Source organism: Marmota monax, unplaced genomic scaffold (genome assembly GCF_021218885.2).
Source record: "Marmota monax isolate L192 unplaced genomic scaffold, Marmota_monax_Labrador192_F-V1.1 WCK01_AAM20220418_F8-fsc00041, whole genome shotgun sequence".
NCBI lineage: Eukaryota > Metazoa > Chordata > Mammalia > Rodentia > Sciuridae > Marmota > Marmota monax.
Genome location: NW_026695238.1, coordinates 17,676,765 through 17,696,314, shown reverse-complemented (window position 1 = coordinate 17,696,314; position 19,550 = coordinate 17,676,765). Strand labels below are relative to the sequence as shown.

Sequence of the window (19,550 nt, the reverse complement as noted above, 5' to 3'; positions counted from 1 at the left end):
TCTCTGATCATGTGACCTCTGGAAGGTGCCGTTACGCAGGAGAAAGTGTGTGGCAGGTCTCCTCTGCCCAGGTATTAAACAGGCGGACGTGCTTTTCCTCTCAGGTCTGGAGGGGTTTCTGCCAGTCCAAGAGGACCGAGAGAGAGAGAGAAGAGGAGATGATATTCCTGGGCATGGTGAGTGTGCTTGTCGACAGGACCTGGTTTCTTAGGCAGCACACTCAGGAAGGCTGAGTCTTCCCTGGCTGTCCCTGCCTGGCCACTCCACTGGTAGGAAGAGGGGAGACTAAATTGATAGTTTTGGCCAGCGGGGGCTGTGGTCTTCACCTGCCTGTGTTTAAGTCTCACCTCCTCATCTGCATCCCTTCCCTGACGTCTAGAGATCACTCAAGGGACAGCTGGCCCAGCAAGTCCATTAGTGCAGCATCGTTGACCTGCCGAGGCCCTTCTCCTGCCTGCCCCCAGCGGCTCTCCCCTCCTGCCTGCCTCTGGTCAGTGCTGGGGTATTCCGCTGGAGGAAGGAATCAGGTCCATGTTCCAGCAATGTGGAAGCACCCACTCTCTGGGTGAAGGACGCAGTTTCCCTGTGTTCACAGAGTCTCAAATCAAGAGCTTCCTGCTCAACAAACACAGGAAGTCACACCAGAGTAGTGCAGGATCCAACAGATGCCTTGATTTTATTACCTAGGTTCTCGAGTTTCCTCGATCTTGCTGTTTTAAAAACAAGCCAGCGTTTATGTTTAGAGATGGGGTCCCCCTCGGGCTCCAGCCCATTCCTTGCTTTTTGGTTGTGGGGTTGCTACCAGAATCTGGTGGGTTGGCACCTGCTGCTGGTTTAGAAATTCACTGGGTAGAATATTATTCAGCCATGGAAAGGAAGGAAGTTCGTCACACATGCCACAGAGCGGTGAGCCTTAAGGACACTGTGTCCAGCAAAATAAGCCAGTCACACAAAGGCAGATACCCCACTCTTCAGTCCCCTGAGGTATCCGGATGGACACAGCCATGGGCACAGCATGGAGTGGTGGCTGCCAGGGCCTGGGGCAGTGGACATTACATCAAATATCCAGTCTCTGTGTGCAGGTTAGGTCCTAGCGCCCGTGAACTAGTTTACCCTACTTAACCCCTACCCACACTAAAGCAAGGTCGAGATAGGAGATTTTAAGTCATGTGGGTATTTTTTCCCCATAATTGAAACGTTTTTAAATGTCCACTGGGCCATTGAATTATACTGAAATGATTCTATGTGGATCTCAGCTACTTGCAAACTAAAACTCAAACAAGCTTCTCCTGTAGTCCATTGAATCTACCATGTCTTCAACTGTAAGATGCATTGTTATTTTTAGGGGCCACTAAGAAAAAAGGGCTTCTAGATAAACCAAAGCACACCCTTGATTGTAAGATGCATCCGTCCCTAATTTCAGAACCATTAAGTGGTGAAAAATCTACATCTTAACACTGGTGAAACAGGGAGAGTTGTATCTGTCATATTAGGCAAAATAAGAAGGCTTGACAATTAGGGTCATTCGCAATGTGACGAGCTTGTCACATTGCCCCAGCCTTTCTGAAGGCCAGGGAGCCGGTGCAGCTAGAGCCTTAAAATATTTACATGTCCACCCTTGACTCTGTTTCCAACCTAACACATCATCAGAAACAGAGATCTGGCTGCAGAATAGTTCTCTGCCGTATTCTTTCTAATACCAAAAAAAAAAAAAAAAAACGGAAATGGCCAAGTCTAGTGTTCTAGAGCAGGTGTGTGGTGAATCATGAATCATGGTGGCCTTACACAAGACGGTACTGTGCCGCGCCAACACTACAAAACACATTTCTTACTAGTGTTTGATGATGCAAAAATGCTCAAGGTCGAAATTCGGGATTTAGAATTCTAGCATGACTTCAGCTAAGGGGACACTCAGAGCCCCTTGTGCGCACAGGAGAGGCACCTGCCGAGTCAGTAGGGCTCATGTTTCAGAGGGTGGCTTCAGAAGATGTTGGTGTTTTCTAAACTGGTCAGCATTTACTCTGTGAACCAGAAAACACACACTTCTTAGAGTAAAAGCAGATGGCAGTGAGGTGACATCCATATTCCCAAGATCTCCAGATTGCTTGGTGCGTGTGGATGGGTGGATGCTTAAGGAGACGGCAGCGTGAGCGTGATTTGGGGTGGGGGGGCATGGATATGGGACGTGAGGGTAAGCGTGGTAGTTATGTCTAGTTTTCTATTTTAAAAATCAAATTGCAGTCAAAATATTTGGTATAAAGTTTTCCAGTTGAACAAGAAATCGTACATTAGCTGCAGTTTTTGATTGTTTTTTTTTACACAAATGAAGCACAACTTTCATTTCTCCGATTGCACTGCAAATTGGTGCCACCACTCTGGGAAGCAGCATGGAGATTCCTCAGCTGCAGTTGTGACTCGGCAACTTCTGTTTAAATAAATTTCCATCTCCTTGAACTCGGTCTACGTTTACCCAACAGCCACCGTGCGCCTCGTGCCACAAACCTGGGCAACGGCCGGGCATGACTGTCTCACCCTCAGGTCTCGCTAGCTGACACTGATAGCACATGAGGGTGGGATCACACGTGGCTTGGTTTTTCAGTTTTCCTTTGTCACTTGCATGTGCGTCGCTGGGATGAAAACTGCTCGTCCCGTTTCTGACCACGAGCAGGGCGAGTTTGTGTTCCGCGAGACGTTCCTCAGCGGGCTTCTTCCTGCGTCCCCCTTGAGAGCACGTGGTCTATGGAAATCTTACTCGTGAGAAGACTATGGATTCACTTTTAAAGGAACGCTGCCTGCTGTTCACTGCCTGGTGGCCATAAAGCATCCATTCCCCACCCAAGGCGGCTTCCGTGGAATAATTCCCACTGGTCCCTGATTAGGAGACGGCCTCCCCTCTTTACCCTTGGTTTCTCCGTCCGCTCATGCTGCTCACTGTGCCAGGGTGAAGCCATCGACTCACCAGGTCAAAGCTGCCTCCCCACCTCTGGGAGACCCTGGAGTGTCCTCAGGAGCGGCTGTTGGGCATCAGAGCCCTGGATTAGAGCAGAAGACGCCAAAAGGCCCCACCGCGCCCCACGTTTCCTTTGTCATTGTCTTATGAAGGATATTTTCTATACAGCCATTTAAATGTTTTACATTCTAAAATCTATGCAGGAAAACAAATAGCGCCGCCCTGAACTCTCCTGTGCCGTCATTTTAATTGGCAGAGCCAGTGGAGCCCATCGAGTCGAAGGAGCTTGAAGAACGCACCGCACTCCACCCTGTGCGTCTCGGCAGGCACCGCGTCGAAGTGTGCACTTTAATGAGGAGCGCGGGGGGCACTCATTAAAGAGGCCGTCGCTTCTGCACGCTCCTGGAAGCGCCACACCACCCTGCTCACTTCAGACCCACCCGAGACTACCTACAGCCTACATGACATCTTGGCCAATAAATCAGACCCCTTTCTTGTTAGCAAATAACCCCCGATCCGAGCTCTGGCCCCCAGTGATTGTGGCTCCTTCCGAGGGCCTGTGGCACGGTGGCCCCATGCTGCCTCCCCAACAGTGTCCTTGGGCTCCTCTCTGGGACCTGCTGTCATGCACAGCCAAAATGGGCAGAGGATGTGGATGAAGCCCTTTCACCACCACCCTGAAGCCCAGCCAGGACCACGCAGTCCATCTGATCCTGCGGATTATCTGTCACATTTGGCTCCAAATGACATTCCATTGTTTCCAAAAGATTGATTCCCAATAAGCAGTTTGTGCTGTGACCCTGTGTTTTGCTTTGCTCTTGTTTGGTTCTAGCTTTTGAGTGCAGAAGAGCTGTTCCCAAGCTTCCCGGGGAGGCAGGTGCCCGCCGTGGGGGTGTCTCTTGACCAGCTCAAAGGGCTTGTGCTGCCGCAGACACTGCAGGGGAGCCAGGCGGGGGGCGCCAGCGGGCACTGCCCCGTGGAGGGGCTTGAGCAACGTGCCCACTGGCGCTGCGACCTCAGCCTCCTCTCCTGGGAGGTCAGAGCCGTGCTGCCTTCTGCAGAGGTGGGGGAGGACTCGATGAGGGTCAGTGGCTGAGACCTAGGTGGCAGCCAGGACAGACTGCACCTTCAAAGACAGGAGTCATGGAAAACTGTGTCACGGTGTCATGATGTGGAATGACTTTTAGAATGGTCATTGGCATCTAGAGGTATGATAAATTTTCGTCTAACAAATTGCAAATCTTTTAAAATGAGTTCTTGCATAAAATACATGTGCAAAGGCCGTGGCCCCCTGTGAACCACCACATCTGTGACGTGGAAATCACTGTGACGTTGGCTCTGGAAAAGCCCCAGGGCTGCTTCCCACCTGCCGCTCCCTGACCCAGCCCCGGGGAGCTTCCTGGGGCTGCCTGAGGCAACAGCTGCAGCCCCACACAGTCAGCTCCCTCCGGGTGGCGCCCAGGAAGAAGTGTCAGATGCCACCAGCGTCCCTCCTGGAACAGCTGTCCTCGCAAACCCACAGGCATCCTGGCGAGGAGGCCCGAGCTCCAGGGGGCTCCCTGGAGAATCTCGACCTCAGAAGCTCACTTCCAGAGACTCAGAGAGAAAAGGAAAATCACCGTTTTCTTTTCTATCAAATGGGATTTTACAGCCTTGTTCCCTGGGAACCGTTGAGTGTGATTTCAAGTCTGATTTTAATTTTTATTATGTCTTCTTATAATTGTTATTATTGATATGCTTGATTTTTGCCCCGGTCTCCAGGTCATGGAAACTAAATAGCCAAACTCGTTGCCCTCCCAGGTCCCCTGGCCCCAGGAGTCCTTCACCTCACTCTGGGACAGGACACCTGCCGTTATTGGTCCCCTGCAAGGGCACATCACGCAGTCCCTGGTGCACTTGGGAGAGTGGCCGAGGCCGAGGCCTGGAGCCAGGGTCCCCTGGGAGGCAGAGCGCGTGCTGACCCCAGCACTGAGCCGGCCGCACCGTGAGCCTCGCACCATGGCTTCTGTACGTCTGTGCCAACAGGGACGCGGTGGCTGCTGGCTCGGTTAGAGCCAGGCCGGCACGGCCAGCACTGGAGAAGGACTAGCCGTGATTCCTAAGTGATCGCATCGTGAGCCTGACACATCATGCACCTTCAGACACGGTGACCAGGTGCCGTTTAAGTTAGAAAAGGGCAAGGCACCCAACACGGGCACTGTCGCCCTGACCAGGAGAGCCAAGGGTGCAAGGCTGGAGAGGCAGCCTAGCAATAGGCATTAAAATCACAAATGCTCATTTTTTAAGAAAGCATGATTTATAGTGCCCGCCAAATGCCATCTTCAGACAGCATTTTAATTCAGGAGACCTGCCCGCAAAGAGGCAGCCAAGCATGGTGCTGGGGCTTGTGCAGGTATGTCACAGCGGGTCCCTCTGTATGTACGATCACCACACACCAATAAAAACAGTTGGGAACAAGAACAAAGACTGGAGATAGATGGCTCAGACCAAACCCCAGTCTGCTACTTCCCGGCTGTGTGACTTTGGGCAACTCACCAGACTTCTCTGTGCCTGTTTCCTCATATATAAAATGAAGTAATGAGGCTACTTACCACATAAAGTTGCCATGAGGAATAAATGACATAACACCAGTGAGGACTTAAAATCATGCCTGGCAAATCACAAGTGCCCTCAAAGTATCTATTAAAAACAATTTTAGCCAGGGGCAGTGGCACACACCTGTAATTCCAGTGGCTAGGGAGGCTGAGGTAGGAGGATTACAAATTTGAAGACAGCCTCAGCATCTTAGTGAGGCCCCAAGCAACTCACTGAGACCCTATCGTAAAAGAAAAAAGAAAAATTAAAACAGGCTGAGGAGGCGGCTCAGTGGTCAAGCACCTCTGGGTTCAATTCCTGGTACCAAAAAAGAAAAGAAAAGAAAAAACAAAGTAGGACCCGATTACATCTCCACCACTGATTGATCATGAGTCCAGCTCTACTACTTTGGTTCAAGTTCCTAAAAAGGCAAAATTTTCAGATGCTGGGTGTTTTTTTTGTTTTGTTTTTGTTTTTTAAAAATTAGACTTAATGAACTGGAAAAACACTTTAGGTCTCTGATAGTTCTGTATTTGCTAAAATTGTGGATTCTAAAACAAAGGTCCACCCTGGGGACGCTCAGCTCCTGCTGCCGCAGCCCCCTGCGCTCCCCGGGGCCGTCTGTGTGACCCGCACAGATGCGCGGTACCATGTGCTGCCCGGAAGGAAACGTGGGGCCGGGTGGCTGGTTTCCGTCAACTGTGGCACCCCCTCTGCACCATCCCGAAACGGACCCCGAGGTGGGGACACTCCCGGCACACAGTCCGCCGTGTGCCATCAGAGCCGAGGCGTGCGGCACCCGTCTCTGTGCCCGCGAGGACCGAGGCACAGCCAGTCAGTCTGTGCTCAGAGGGGTGAGAGGTGGCTGTAGGTGGCCAGGGATGGCGTCCCCCTCCTTGCTCCAGCTTTGTCTCCAGTGTCCCTGCCCCAGGAGCACCTGGAGGAGGCCGCCAGCGTCGTCAGCCCTTAGTGCACGTCCACTGGGGACCGAGAGATGGAACGGCATTTCATTTGGACAAATGTCCATTTTGTCTTCCTAATTTGAACAAGGAGTTTTAAAGACAAAGCCCATCAAACATTAGCTAAGCATTTTAAGTTAATGGACCGTGTCGTGCTATTTGCCCACAGACTCAGGAAGCACTGTGTTGTGCCCTATTTTTACAGCAACATCAATTATTAATATGTATGTTTTTGCTGACAGAGGACCTTGCTATAAATGTAGGTTTCGTTATCCCGTTCTGGGTCATTAACAGTGGAAAGCTTGTAAATATAATGGTTTATTCACATGGGAAGCCTTCATTAAGATGCATCGTTCTATAGCTGATGCGTTTCAATATAGAACATGTCATTGTGTTCTCTGGCTCCCTTTTAACATTCGTAATTTATTTTTAAATGAGTTGCTGTTATACCACGAGTTAACACATTCGAATTCCATATGACCAAAGTTGCTAAAGAGGAAAAGATGTCGTAGCCTAAAGGAAGAGGTGCTCATTAACATGGGACCTAAATGCATTATAACCTTTCGATTCAAAAACCAACTAGAGAAGGAAGCCCCAAATGACCAAATGCATTTCCTTGTCAGAGAAAGTCGACATCAAGAAACACACAGAGGTGCACACACATTAACCACACAGCATGGCGTGGCAGCAGGCAAAGCCACAGGAGCCAGGAACTTCCTGCTGGCTCCTTCCTTGACACCGAATGATGAAGAAGGTGGAGTCCACTTTGAACCTCTGTCTCCTCATCCGTTCAGTGGGCTCCTCATGTGAACATCAATAAGGAGAGAGGTGAAGGAACACGTGGGGCTGACATTAACCCGATGGCTGTTCAGTGTGGCTGATAGGAAATGCCGCGGGAGCCGAGTGATTTCTGGTTGGACTGTGGATGTTGAGGGAGTTTGCTGATCACCTCTTACAAAGCTATTGAGAAGACGTGAACCAGACTCGCCTGCTGTGAGGAAGGACAGCGGGGGGCCATTTCAGCACAGCGAGTACCCACCTGGGAGGGGACCTGCGGAGGATGACAGGAGCAGCGTGACTGGGCGGAGGTGACTTCACGGGAGTCACCCCCAGCAGAGAATCGTCTCAGTGGAGGCCTCAGAACACCGTCTTCAGGGGCGGAGCAGGGGCCCCTCAGGAAGGCGACCCACTGTGGTGGGGAGGGGAGTCCCTGTGGGTCAGGAACTTCTGATTCACACCTTATGGTCCCGCCAGGGGTGGGAGACGTGGCCTGGGAGATCCAGGGTCCGGTTTCACCTAAATGATGAAATGGGGGAGTTGCCTCCCTGAGTTCCACACAGACACCCACAGCCACGACCAGCCACGACCAGCCACGCCGCCCAGCACCTCGGGGACTTAGATGGTTTTTTTAACATTGTTCTTTAAAATGATTTTGTGATTCTCCCTGCTTTCACTTTTCATCATAAAAGCCGTGCGTCCTCATGTTACTGAACTTGGAACCTTTGCTCGTGTTCTGAGGCTTCCCAACGCTGTGTTCGTGAGGCTCCGTGGGTGGCCCCTTTCTCTTTCCCCTTGGGTGGACGTGACTGTCCTCTGATTCTAACGGCCCCTCGTGTGAAATGCCTCTCACCCCAGAGCGTCAGGGCTGTGTCTTGGCAGTCGCGTCCGTCCGTCTGTCTGTCCACACAGACCTGCTGTTGCATCCAACATTTAATCCATTTGGGATGTGTCTCTGCGCGTGACAAGACTCAAGACCAACTGTCCCTTTCACAGTAACAGGCTTAAATCCACAGCTTTGCGGCTGGCTTCTGTGGGCTCTCGCTCGCTGCCATGTTCTTGCCCACAGCTCTGAAGTGGACGGACTTTAGTTCTGCTCTCTCCCCCACGTTTCTGGACGCCGTTGCCAGGTGGCCGTCCTGGGCTCCGCCCGCCTGCTGGCTGGTGCCGCCCGGCGCAGAGACAGCCAGCCCAGTAGGGATCGCGGCGGGGGCTCCCGGGCCCAGGCCCTGGGGTTCTGTCCTGGGGCTTCTGCGGAGAGTCCCACTCAGTGTCCCAGGCCAGCGGCCACCGCGGAGGGGCAAGGTGACGGGCAGAGCAGGGAGCGGGTGCCACAGAGGGGCAGGGTGACGGGCACCGTGCGGGGGCTGTTGGAAGCTGTGGAGCATCGTGCAGCTAGGACACAGGCTCTGAGGGAGGCTTGTGGAGGGGACCCGGGCCCAGGACGGGAAGAGGCTCCTGGTGGGTGGCCTTCCATCCCACAGGACAGCAGCAGAGACAAGGGACCCCAACAGCATGTCCAACAGGGACGGGACCTGGGGTCGAGGAGTCTGGAGTATTGACAACTCGGTTCATGAATACAGCTCGAGGATTAGCTTATGTGATTCAGGATTCAAAAATAGCCGTTTAACAACCAGCTGGCACACCCCTGAGAAGGTGTCCGCTGGCCCTCGGCAGCCTCGGCCTGACCTCCCGGCGAATCTCAGAACCTCCAGAGCTCGGTCCTGTCCACCAAGGAGAGCCGGCCCTCGGCCCCCGGACTCTGATTCCAGGTGCCCCAGCCCCAGACGCGCCGTCCTTCTCCAAGACCTCGCCCGCATCCCCTGCAAGCCCTGGCAGCAGCTGACTGGCTGCGTGAGCCTGTGCCCCTCCCTGGCTCGTGCTGACCTCCTCCCACCAGCCCCACTTCTTCAGGAGTCTGAGGGGACGTGACTGTGCGTTTGCCCCTGCCAGCCCCCTGCAGAGGCGGATCTGCGGGGCTCAGCACCTCTGGGTGCTCTGCTGCCAGTTGACGTGCCAATGGGTGGGTTTAGTGGGTTTCAAGGGAGAACATCCACTGAAAACGCTCACTGCCACAGGATGCCTGGATCTGCTGCGTCATTTCCTTCCCTGGAGGTTGGTAGGGACGGAGTGGACGTGTTCAGTGTCTTCTTTCTTGAAATCAGAGCACTCCAGCTCCTTCCTCAGGTTCTGGCTTCCAGTGCCTTCTTCCTCTACATTCCCTGTCCTCCGACTGACCAGGAAGCTTGGTCGAGTTTTCCTTTCCATGGTGTGAAGGAATCTGTGTTAGTATTACTGTGACAAAATACCTGAGGAAATCCACTTGAAAAGGTAGAAGGTTTATTTGGGCGCACTGTTCTGGATGTTTCAGTCCATGACCGATGGGCCCCTTGCCTTGGGCCTCTGGTGAGGCAGCACGTCGTGTGCTGGGCCACAGAGCCAAACCACTCACCTCACGGCCAGGAGCAAAAGAGAGAAAGGAAGGGCTGGGTCCCTCACTCTCCTTCAAGGGCACACTCCCAGGGAGCGCCACCGGGCCCACCTCCTGGAGGCTCCACTGCCACTTGGTGGTGCCACCTGGGGACCCAGAGTCTATCGCTGGGCCTCTGGGGACATTCATGGGCCAGCACTGGATGGGCGCGTCCCTAGGCAGCTGGCCCCTGCGTCTGGGCAGCCGTGTGGAGTGAGCCCCGGTGTCCCCCCAGCAGTGGGCCACCTCCTAAGGTTGCTGCCAGGCCTGGTCTTGGATTCTGGGCGTCTCCGAGGTGGAAGGACACCACCGAGGACCTCGGCACTCTGACCCTCCAGGACCTCTCAGTGCTGTGGCTTACAGTCTCCCCCTCTCTCTCCTGTTCTCAGAATCCCCCTCCTCTCTTCGACCAAGTCAGTGCCGCCATTATCCAGGCGGAGAAGGTGAGCCTGCTGCGGAGCGCGGTGCAGCTGAGGCACGAGGAGGGCTACAGGGAGGCCCTGGTGACCATCAAGAACGACCTGCAGCAGACGGAGGGCCCGGACATCAAGGAGAGCCTGCGGGATCAGATCCGGCAGTGGTTCATCGAGTGCAGGTGAGCTGAGTCCGTGCGCCCACCCACGTCCCTTGGAGGCCGAGCCCCTGGCACGTTTTAACTCAGACACACCCGGGGAGGGTCAGGGGGTGCCTTAGCTCCACGCAGGACAGAGGTCTCCGGGCGAAGCCTTCAGAAGTCAGTTCTCTCCTCCTTCGTGACAATGTCCTGTCGTGCTCTCGGCTTGCGGTGGAATACAGTCCAGATAGTGCTTCTGTGACCACAGAAGTAGGACAGGATGGGGGACACAGCCCACCCTGGGGGGACCCACGCCCGTTCTCAGCTGGGCCTGGCTGAAGGCCCCGGGACCCCGGCTGGTGCGGCCTTCCCCCTGGGCCCCCAGCTGCGGCTTGCCTGAGGCCCAGGGCTCTCAAACCCAGCCCCCAGAGAGGGGGTCGGCAGTTCTGGGGCGAGGCCCCGGCCTCCTCGTGTCCCAAGGGTCTTGAGAGGGTCCTCCACGGAGTGCTCAGTGACCTAAAGCGAGTTCCTGGGCCAGGTTCCGAGGGGTCTTCCTCAGGCACTTCCACAGGGTGGGAGGCACTGCCGGTGACCCTCGTGACAGCTCTCGGGTCTGTTTCGTCTCAGGAGGAGGGAGGGCGGCTGGCGGTCCCCACTGGGCTCCCCTTTTCTTGAGTAGGGGGCACATCCTCAGACACTGACGCCTGCGCTGGCCAGCTGAGCGGGACGGGCACGGAACTGTTAGGGGTAGAGAAAGCTGACCTCCGCTCAAAAATCGTGATGTGACCCCTGTGGTGGGCAGGCTCTGAGCTGCCCAGTGACTCGGGTGTGGTCTACACTGCATGACTCACTGAGGAGAGTACAGCAGAGGCTGGGCTCTCACCGCCATCTGCTCACCTCCCACACCCTCCTGTGGGCTCAGAGGAGTCCCTGCCTGAGAGGACCCAGGGGAGAGGCCTGGGACTGAGGGAGGCTCCCAGGGCTTCCTTCCAGCAGCCAAGAGTGGAGTGCCACCCACGGCCACACGTGTGGACCTGGAAGGGGAGGCCTGGGGTGGCCTGTCCTGGCCGGGGCTCTGATTGCGGCTGTGTGGGCTGGAGGCAGAGGCTCCCCACAGAGCCACACCTGGCCCGTCCCTCAGAGGCTGTGGCACAGTCAACGTTGGCTGTTCCCACCACTGGGTTTGGGGGTAACCTGTCGTCTTAGTGTTTCTCGCTGTCGTAACAGAGCGCCTCCCGCTGGGTGAATTATGAACAACAGAAGTTTGTGGGCTCAGATTCTGGAGGCTAGGAGTCCAGGCTGGAGGGGCGGCCTCCAGTGAGGCCTTCTTGCTGCGCCATAACTGGGGGAGGGGGTGCCACGTGGTGAGAGGGACAGGGCCAAACCAGTCCTCTACAACCACCAGCTCCTGACAGCCCACCTGCTCCCCTGGTAGGAGTGTGGGGGCCCGACCTCCTCCTGAAGACCCCATCTGTCCACACGGCGCCTCGGTGCATTCTGGTGGGGACAGACCCCAGCCCTTGTACCTGAGTCGGTCATCGTGTGACTTAGGAGGCTGGTCAGCTTCTGTGCTGCCTTACGTGGGGGTCTAGCCGTCGTCTCCTTGGTAACATTTAGAGGTCATGGCAGGTTTTCTTTGGTTTTTTAAAAATTAATTAATTTATTTTTATTTATATATGACAGCGAAATGCATTACAATTCTTAAAGATGACACACACGGGGCTCATTTCTTCACCTCTCTGGTCGTACACACAGTGTATCCACACCATTCGGGCCTTCGTGCCTGTACTGGACAGTCCACTGTCATTAATCAGGGGCATGGGGTAGGTTTTCCTTGATGCGACACGGCATGCTTTCGCCCGGGGGGGCGGGGTCCCGTCCCTTCCTGTGAGTACCCTTTCCAAACCTTTGATGGTGTCTCAGGTTCCGAGTGATGACCTTTGTGAGCGTCTCTCCGGTATCTTCCTCGGGGTACTTGATAGCAGACCAGGGCACATCCCGAGTCCCCTGCACGGGGTCTCCTCACGTGAGGACTCAGGAGCTGCGCAGGTTCTGCGGGGACGGGGATGGTCAGGAGACCGCGACGCTGGCAGCGGGGAGGGGGTGCAGCCCGCACGTGGCCCTCTCCCTCCTCCCTCAGCTTCCTCCTCAGCTGTCAAAGCCCATCGCACTCGACCCTGGACCCATCACCAATGGATCGTGATGAATCAGAAGAGCTGCAGGGAAGGGAGCCGTCGTGGTCGTGGCTCAGAAAATGCCCACAGCTCCCCGCAGCCCACAGCGCCAGGCCAGCACCCCCGCCAGCCCTGTCCTCGGCTCCCGCTCCCGTCCAGGTGTAGGAGAAGCCGGCAGTGGCCTTCCCGCTTGAAGTAGCCCTTCAGGCCTGGGTCAGACGTCCCCTGTTTTTCTCTCCCTGTGGCATCTGACCGTAGAGGGGGGCAAGGACTCCTCCGCCCACCAGGGCACCCAGACCAAGAAGGAGCAGCATCCAGGCACTCAGGGTCAGCTAGCAGCGGGGACAATCCTGAGAAAAGCGTCCCGAGGCGCGTCACCTGTCCCGCCAGCATCGTGGGGTGCCATGCAGACCCGGGCGGCGTAGACCTTACTGCCCTCGGCCACCCAGGCTGAGTGCCCACCTGGGGCCGCCTGTCACCCTAGGACCAGGGTGGGCAGAGCCGCCACCACTGAGTCTTCAGCTCCAGCAGGAGAGAAGGCGATACAAGAGGGGGGCAGCGCACACCGGGTCCTGGAGGCCACTGCAGGTGTGACACAGCAAACTTCTTTATAAGTAAGCTGGGTGTGCCCGAGGGCTGGCTGTGGCTCAGAGGCTGAGCACTGGCTGGCAGGGGGAGGCCCTGGGTCCTCCCAGCCCCACAAAAAGACCAGAAGAGAGGTGCTCTGAACTGGGGAGGGGCTCCTGGGGCAGTGAGTGCGCAGACCGTCCCGTGGCCTTGCTGGCGTCCCTCTCTGCCAGGCCGTTGCTCATCTCTGCTCTGTGTCTGGAGCCCATGGGTTGTGGACATCGGCCTCACCCCCAGCACAGGAGGAACTCGAGGCACGATGACCTTAGCACAGCAGCGACACCCGGACAGCATGGTCTGTGCTCTGCCTCCTGTGGCTCCATCGTTGACCCAAGAGTCCCCGTGCCCCAGCTGGCTCCTCAGACACTGAGCTGCAGGCTTCCTGTCTCTGGGGACTCCCTTCTACAGCCCTTGGCTTCTGCCTGGTGTCCCAGTCCCTGGGCACCGGCTAGTGTGCCCTCTGTGTCAGAGCCCACCCTGCTGGGGTACTGGTTCTGCTGGACTTCACGTCCACCCTGAGCACAATGACAGTGCCACACCCAGGCCCCAGGGGACCGTCCAGCATGGCCTCTTCACTCACCACATTCGCCCCACGTCGTGCCACACAGTCAGAAGATGGGCAGTGCCCGATGCCCACCGGTGGCCCTGTGCACCGCCCCGCTCCATGGTCACCCACAGCCAAGCTGGCGTTTCTACTCTGCTGGGGTCTCAAGGACTCGGTGCACGTCCCACTCATTCACTCCCTTCCCATTGCCCACACTCCTCACGGCCTGTTGCTCCCATTGACAATGACAGTGCCACCCCCCCTGACTGCTTCCTGCCTTCTCCTCCAGCTCCCCCTGGAGCTGAGAAGCCAAGCCACCTGGCTCCCCCCGGGGCACTTCTGCAGAATGATTCAGAAGGCAAACTGGATCCTTGCTTCCTGCAAAGCGCAGTACAACCGCCGGCAAGTCCCTCAGCTTCTCTGGGGTTAGCTTCCTCCTCTGTGATGGAGGACAAGGATGGTGCCGTTTCTGGGGTGTTTAGGACTTTTCTCCCTAAGTAGCCACCTGCTCCGCACACGTGCCCTCTCGCACGATGACTGCAGCCCCAGCCCAGTCCTAGGAAGACAGTGCCACATCAGTTTCCCAAGCAGCAGGGGCAGTGCCGTGATGGGGTCATGGGCCTCCACTCTTCACCACCTACCTGGCTGTGTCTGCAGAAACGCTCTCGGGATGGTCGTGTGCAGTGGCAACCAGGAAATTTAGGTAGAAAGGCTTCGCTTCAGAAGAGCTGAGCCTTCTGATTAAAGCACATGGATGTGTAATTAAAACCTTCACTTTCATAGTTAATGGGATCATGTGCCCCATGTTCATGAACTTCTGCTATCAGGGGTTCTCCTTTCCTTATCTGCCAGAGAACAAGCATTCAAATGTGTTTCCCATAAAATGATTCTTTATTTTTAACAAATATTTTAAATTCCAATATATCAAGTGACAAAGCCAAGTTGAAAGTGCTGTGCATAGTTGTAAGCCCAAATAAGTTAAAATATACAGTACCCGTCCTTGTCTGTGGGACACAGTCCAGAACCCCAGTGGGTGCCTGAGACCGTGGACGGTATCAAACCCTGTACCTGCTCTGCTTTCAACCCTACACAGCAAAGCCATACAGCAAAGTTGATTATATAAATTAGGCCCAGAAAGACTAACAACTATTAATAAGACATACCGTGTATAATAAGGTGCCACACAATAAAACTGTCAGCATCGCTACTCCTGAATTTTGAGACCAGTATTAGCTAACATAGGGGTCCCTGGAACACAGCCCTGCAGAACTGCAGTGGCCGCTCTGACAACCAAGATGGCTACCAAGTAACCAGAGGGCGGGTAGCATATACAGTGTGGACCTGCTGAACAAAGGCATGAGTCACGCCCAGGTGGGGCAGCCCATGGCCCAGTAATTCATCATGCTACTCAGAATGGCACACAGTTTAAAATTTACCAATTGTTTATTTCTGGAATTTTGCACTTAATATTTTCAGACAGCAGTTGACAGCAAGTAATTGAAACCAAAACCATAGAAAACAGAAAGTGCAGATAAGCGGGGACTACCGTAGCCACAAACACATCTGGCTTCTTAAATGTGTGTCTGTACATGCGTGAGAAGCCTCTGGGAGGGCACACCAGAAGCTGCAAGCTTGCTGTCTCCAGGGACAAGAGTGGTAGGTAGGGCTGCATGTTACTTCACATTCTTCTAGACTATGAGAACCCTTGTGTTTCAACAAGTATCATTTTTACAATAAAAACCAGAGTTAAAAGACATACTAGAAAAAAGAGAAAGGCAATCCGTTTGGGCTGATTATGAATTTCTTATGCACACTGACTTTAGAGAGTCAGATTACGGAACACGTCTGTGCCACTCTTGGATGTACACCATCCTCTGGTGCGGAGTAGGTGGACATGTGTAAACGGGAGTCATTTTCCCCATGAGGTCCTGGGGGACGTGAGGGACAGGCCTGCCTTCACTGTCCACCCAGAGGCTCCCTAGTTGCTCCAGGGTTGGTGGCCTCCTTTGAAGGTGCAGCTGGCTGGTCCCTTGGGGACACTTCATCCTGGTGTTCCTGACCCCTCTGTCTAGAGGCCATTCAGAGGCATCCTCATGGGTGCACTGTGCAGAATTCACAAGTTATAAAAATTCCTTTTTCTGAAGTAATGTAAGGTCAGGGGAATTTATTTTTATAATTGGATTACATTTATCTCGTTGACTTTGATAAAAATCCTCCTTGCTTTTTTAAATCAAAGGCAAATAGAAAGCAAATATTGTCTTTTGAAGCATGAAATATGATCAGTCCCCAGGATGAATTCCAATCAGACACACCAGAACAACTCGACAAATCACGACGGGGCAGGGACGTCTACTCCCACGCCTCGGGACACTCCCGGCCCATTTTATCACACAAGTAGTGGCCACAAGGGTTACTTGTTTACCTCAGGTTTTACATTATTCTGATGTTAAAAGTAATCCACGATCATTATAGAAAATGTGTGAGATCAAACTTTAAAGAAGAAAATTTAAATCATCTGTACTGTCAGCATCTATAAAGGTAGCTACTGTGAGAATTCGGGGGACATTTCCTTCTAGCCTCCTTCTCTCACACATGCATTTTAATTGTTTCATGAGCCCTTTCTCCAAATCTAAAAACCATGACATTGGACTTTCCCATGTCCTTAAATCCAGAAGATGTGCTCAGGAGCACGGTGTCCAGCTGCACGGAAGCCCGGGACTGACTGATGAGGATCTTTCAATCCTTTGCCAAGTTGATAAGAGAAACGCTTCTCACTGTCTTTTAAGTCACACTGACTTTACTAATGAGGTGAAGAAGTATTTGGTGGGTTTTGTCACTAGTGTTTCTTTATCTTGAAGTGACTTGTCACTTACCTGCTTCCCTCTGTGGTGTATTATTTTTTTTTTTTTTTTTTTTGGTGATTCCTACACACACACACACACACACACACAAACATAGATACACATACACACATATACATACATAAACACACACATACATACACACATACACACACACACATACACACAAACCTAGATACACATACACACATATACATACACACACACACACACACACATACACATACACACACACATACACACACACACATACACACAAACCTAGATACACATACACACACATATACATACATACACACACACACACACACAAACATAGATACACATACATACACACATACATAAACACACACATACATACACACATACACATACACACATATACATACATACACACACACACACACATGCAGGAAAGCCAGAAGTAAGAGTAAAGGGCAGAGAGTGGGTGGGAGAAATGACCTGGCCCTCAGGAGCCATTCCTGATGTCCCCAGGGTGCCCTCCTGGCCGGGCCTGTGGGCCTCGCTCCTCCAGCCTCCCCCTGCTGTCTGTACACAGTTCAGGATCTGCCACCCAGGGTGACGTGGGTGAGACGAGAGGCTGTGACGCCTGGACCCACACGCTTCCGGATGAGGTCATGGAGTCTACAGTGTACTTCATTCTCCTGTGGTGGCCCTAGGCAGGGCCCCTTGTTCTCCTGTGGTGGCCCTAGGCAGGACCCCTTGTTCTCCTGTGGTGGCCCTAGGCAGGACCCCTTGTTCTCCTGTGGTGGCCCTAGGCAGGACCCCTTGTTCTCCTGTGGTGGCCCTAGGCAGGACCCCTTGTTCTCCTGTGGTGGCCCTAGGCAGGACCCCTTGTTCTCCTGTGGTGGCCCTAGGCAGGACCCCTTGTTCTCCTGTGGTGGCCCTAGGCAGGACCCCTTGTTCTCCTGTTTTGGCCCTAGGCAGGACCCCTTGTTCTCCTGTTTTGGCCCTAGGCAGGACCCCTTGTTCTCCTGTGGTGGCCCTAGGCAGGACCCCTTGTTCTCCTGTGGTGGCCCTAGGCAGGACCCCTTGTTCTCCTGTGGTGGCCCTAGGCAGGACCCCTTGTTCTCCTGTGGTGGCCCTAGGCAGGACCCCTTGTTCTCCTGTGGTGGCCCTAGGCAGGACCCCTTGTTCTCCTGTGGTGGCACTAGGGAGGACCCCTTGTTCTCCTGTGGTGGCACTAGGCAGGACCCCTTGTTCTCCTGTGGTGGCCCTAGGCAGGACCCCTTGTTCTCCTGTGGTGGCCCTAGGGCAGGACCCCTTGTTCTCCTGTGGTGGCATTAGGGCAGGACCCCTTGTTCTCCTGTGGTGGCCCTAGGCAGGACCCCTTGTTCTCCTGTGGTGGCCCTAGGCAGGACCCCTTGTTCTCCTGTGGTGGCACTAGGCAGGACCCCTTGTTCTCCTGTGGTGGCATTAGGGCAGGACCCCTTGTTCTCCTGTGGTGGCCCTAGGCAGGACCCCTTGTTCTCCTGTGGTGGCCCTAGGCAGGACCCCTTGTTCTCCTGTGGTGGCCCTAGGCAGGACCCCTTGTTCTCCTGTGGTGGCCCTAGGCAGGACCCCTTGTTCTCCTGTGGTGGCCCTAGGCAGGACCCCTTGTTCTCCTGTGGTGGCACTAGGCAGGACCCCTTGTTCTCCTGTGGTGGCCCTAGGCAGGACCCCTTGTTCTCCTGTGGTGGCACTAGGGAGGACCCCTTGTTCTCCTGTGGTGGCCCTAGGCAGGACCCCTTGTTCTCCTGTGGTGGCCCTAGGCAGGACCCCTTGTTCTCCTGTGGTGGCCCTAGGCAGGACCCCTTGTTCTCCTGTGGTGGCCCTAGGCAGGACCCCTTGTTCTCCTGTGGTGGCACTAGGGAGGACCCCTTGTTCTCCTGTGGTGGCCCTAGGGCAGGACCCCTTGTTCTCCTGTGGTGGCACTAGGCAGGACCCCTTGTTCTCCTGTGGTGGCCCTAGGCAGGACCCCTTGTTCTCCTGTGGTGGCACTAGGCAGGACCCCTTGTTCTCCTGTGGTGGCACTAGGCAGGACCCCTTGTTCTCCTGTGGTGGCACTAGGGCAGGGCCCCTTGTTCTCCTGTGGTGGCACTAGGGCAGGACCCCTTGTTCTCCTGTGGTGGCACTAGGCAGGACCCCTTGTTCTCCTGTGGTGGCCCTAGGCAGGACCCCTTGTTCTCCTGTGGTGGCACTAGGCAGGACCCCTTGTTCTCCTGTGGTGGCCCTAGGCAGGACCCCTTGTTCTCCTGTGGTGGCCCTAGGCAGGACCCCTTGTTCTCCTGTGGTGGCCCTAGGCAGGACCCCTTGTTCTCCTGTGGTGGCACTAGGGAGGACCCCTTGTTCTCCTGTGGTGGCCCTAGGGCAGGACCCCTTGTTCTCCTGTGGTGGCACTCGGCAGGACCCCTTGTTCTCCTGTGGTGGCCCTAGGCAGGACCCCTTGTTCTCCTGTGGTGGCCCTAGGCAGGACCCCTTGTTCTCCTGTGGTGGCCCTAGGCAGGACCCCTTGTTCTCCTGTGGTGGCACTAGGGCAGGGCCCCTTGTTCTCCTGTGGTGGCACTAGGGCAGGACCCCTTGTTCTCCTGTGGTGGCACTAGGCAGGACCCCTTGTTCTCCTGTGGTGGCACTAGGGCAGGGCCCCTTGTTCTCCTGTGGTGGCCCTAGGCAGGACCCCTTGTTCTCCTGTGCTGGCCCTAGGCAGGACCCCTTGTTCTCCTGTGGTGGCACTAGGGCAGGACCCCTTGTTCTCCTGTGGTGGCCCTAGGCAGGACCCCTTGTTCTCCTGTGGTGGCACTAGGCAGGACCCCTTGTTCTCCTGTGGTGGCCCTAGGCAGGACCCCTTGTTCTCCTGTGGTGGCCCTAGGCAGGACCCCTTGTTCTCCTGTGGTGGCCCTAGGCAGGGCCCCTTGTTCTCCTGTGGTGGCCCTAGGCAGGACCCCTTGTTCTCCTGTGGTGGCACTAGGCAGGACCCCTTGTTCTCCTGTGGTGGCCCTAGGCAGGACCCCTTGTTCTCCTGTGGTGGCACTAGGCAGGACCCCTTGTTCTCCTGTGGTGG

The 19,550-nt window shown here is 54.9% G+C and overlaps 1 protein-coding gene across 12 annotated transcripts in view; it reads left to right on the top strand.

Annotated features, from left to right (window-relative positions):
* Iqca1 (IQ motif containing with AAA domain 1) overlaps positions 1 to 19,550 on the top strand; it is a 142,818-nt gene that overhangs the window by 18,896 nt on the left and 104,372 nt on the right. For 11 of the 12 annotated variants that reach the window (XM_058577438.1, XM_046439733.2, XM_046439739.2 and 8 more), the window contains 2 exons: positions 105 to 176; positions 10,120 to 10,325. In XM_058577438.1, coding sequence (XP_058433421.1) covers positions 105 to 176; positions 10,120 to 10,325 — 278 coding nt within the window. The remainder of the gene's footprint in view (positions 1 to 104; positions 177 to 10,119; positions 10,326 to 19,550) is intronic. The other variant, XM_046439738.2, reaches the window with a different exon arrangement.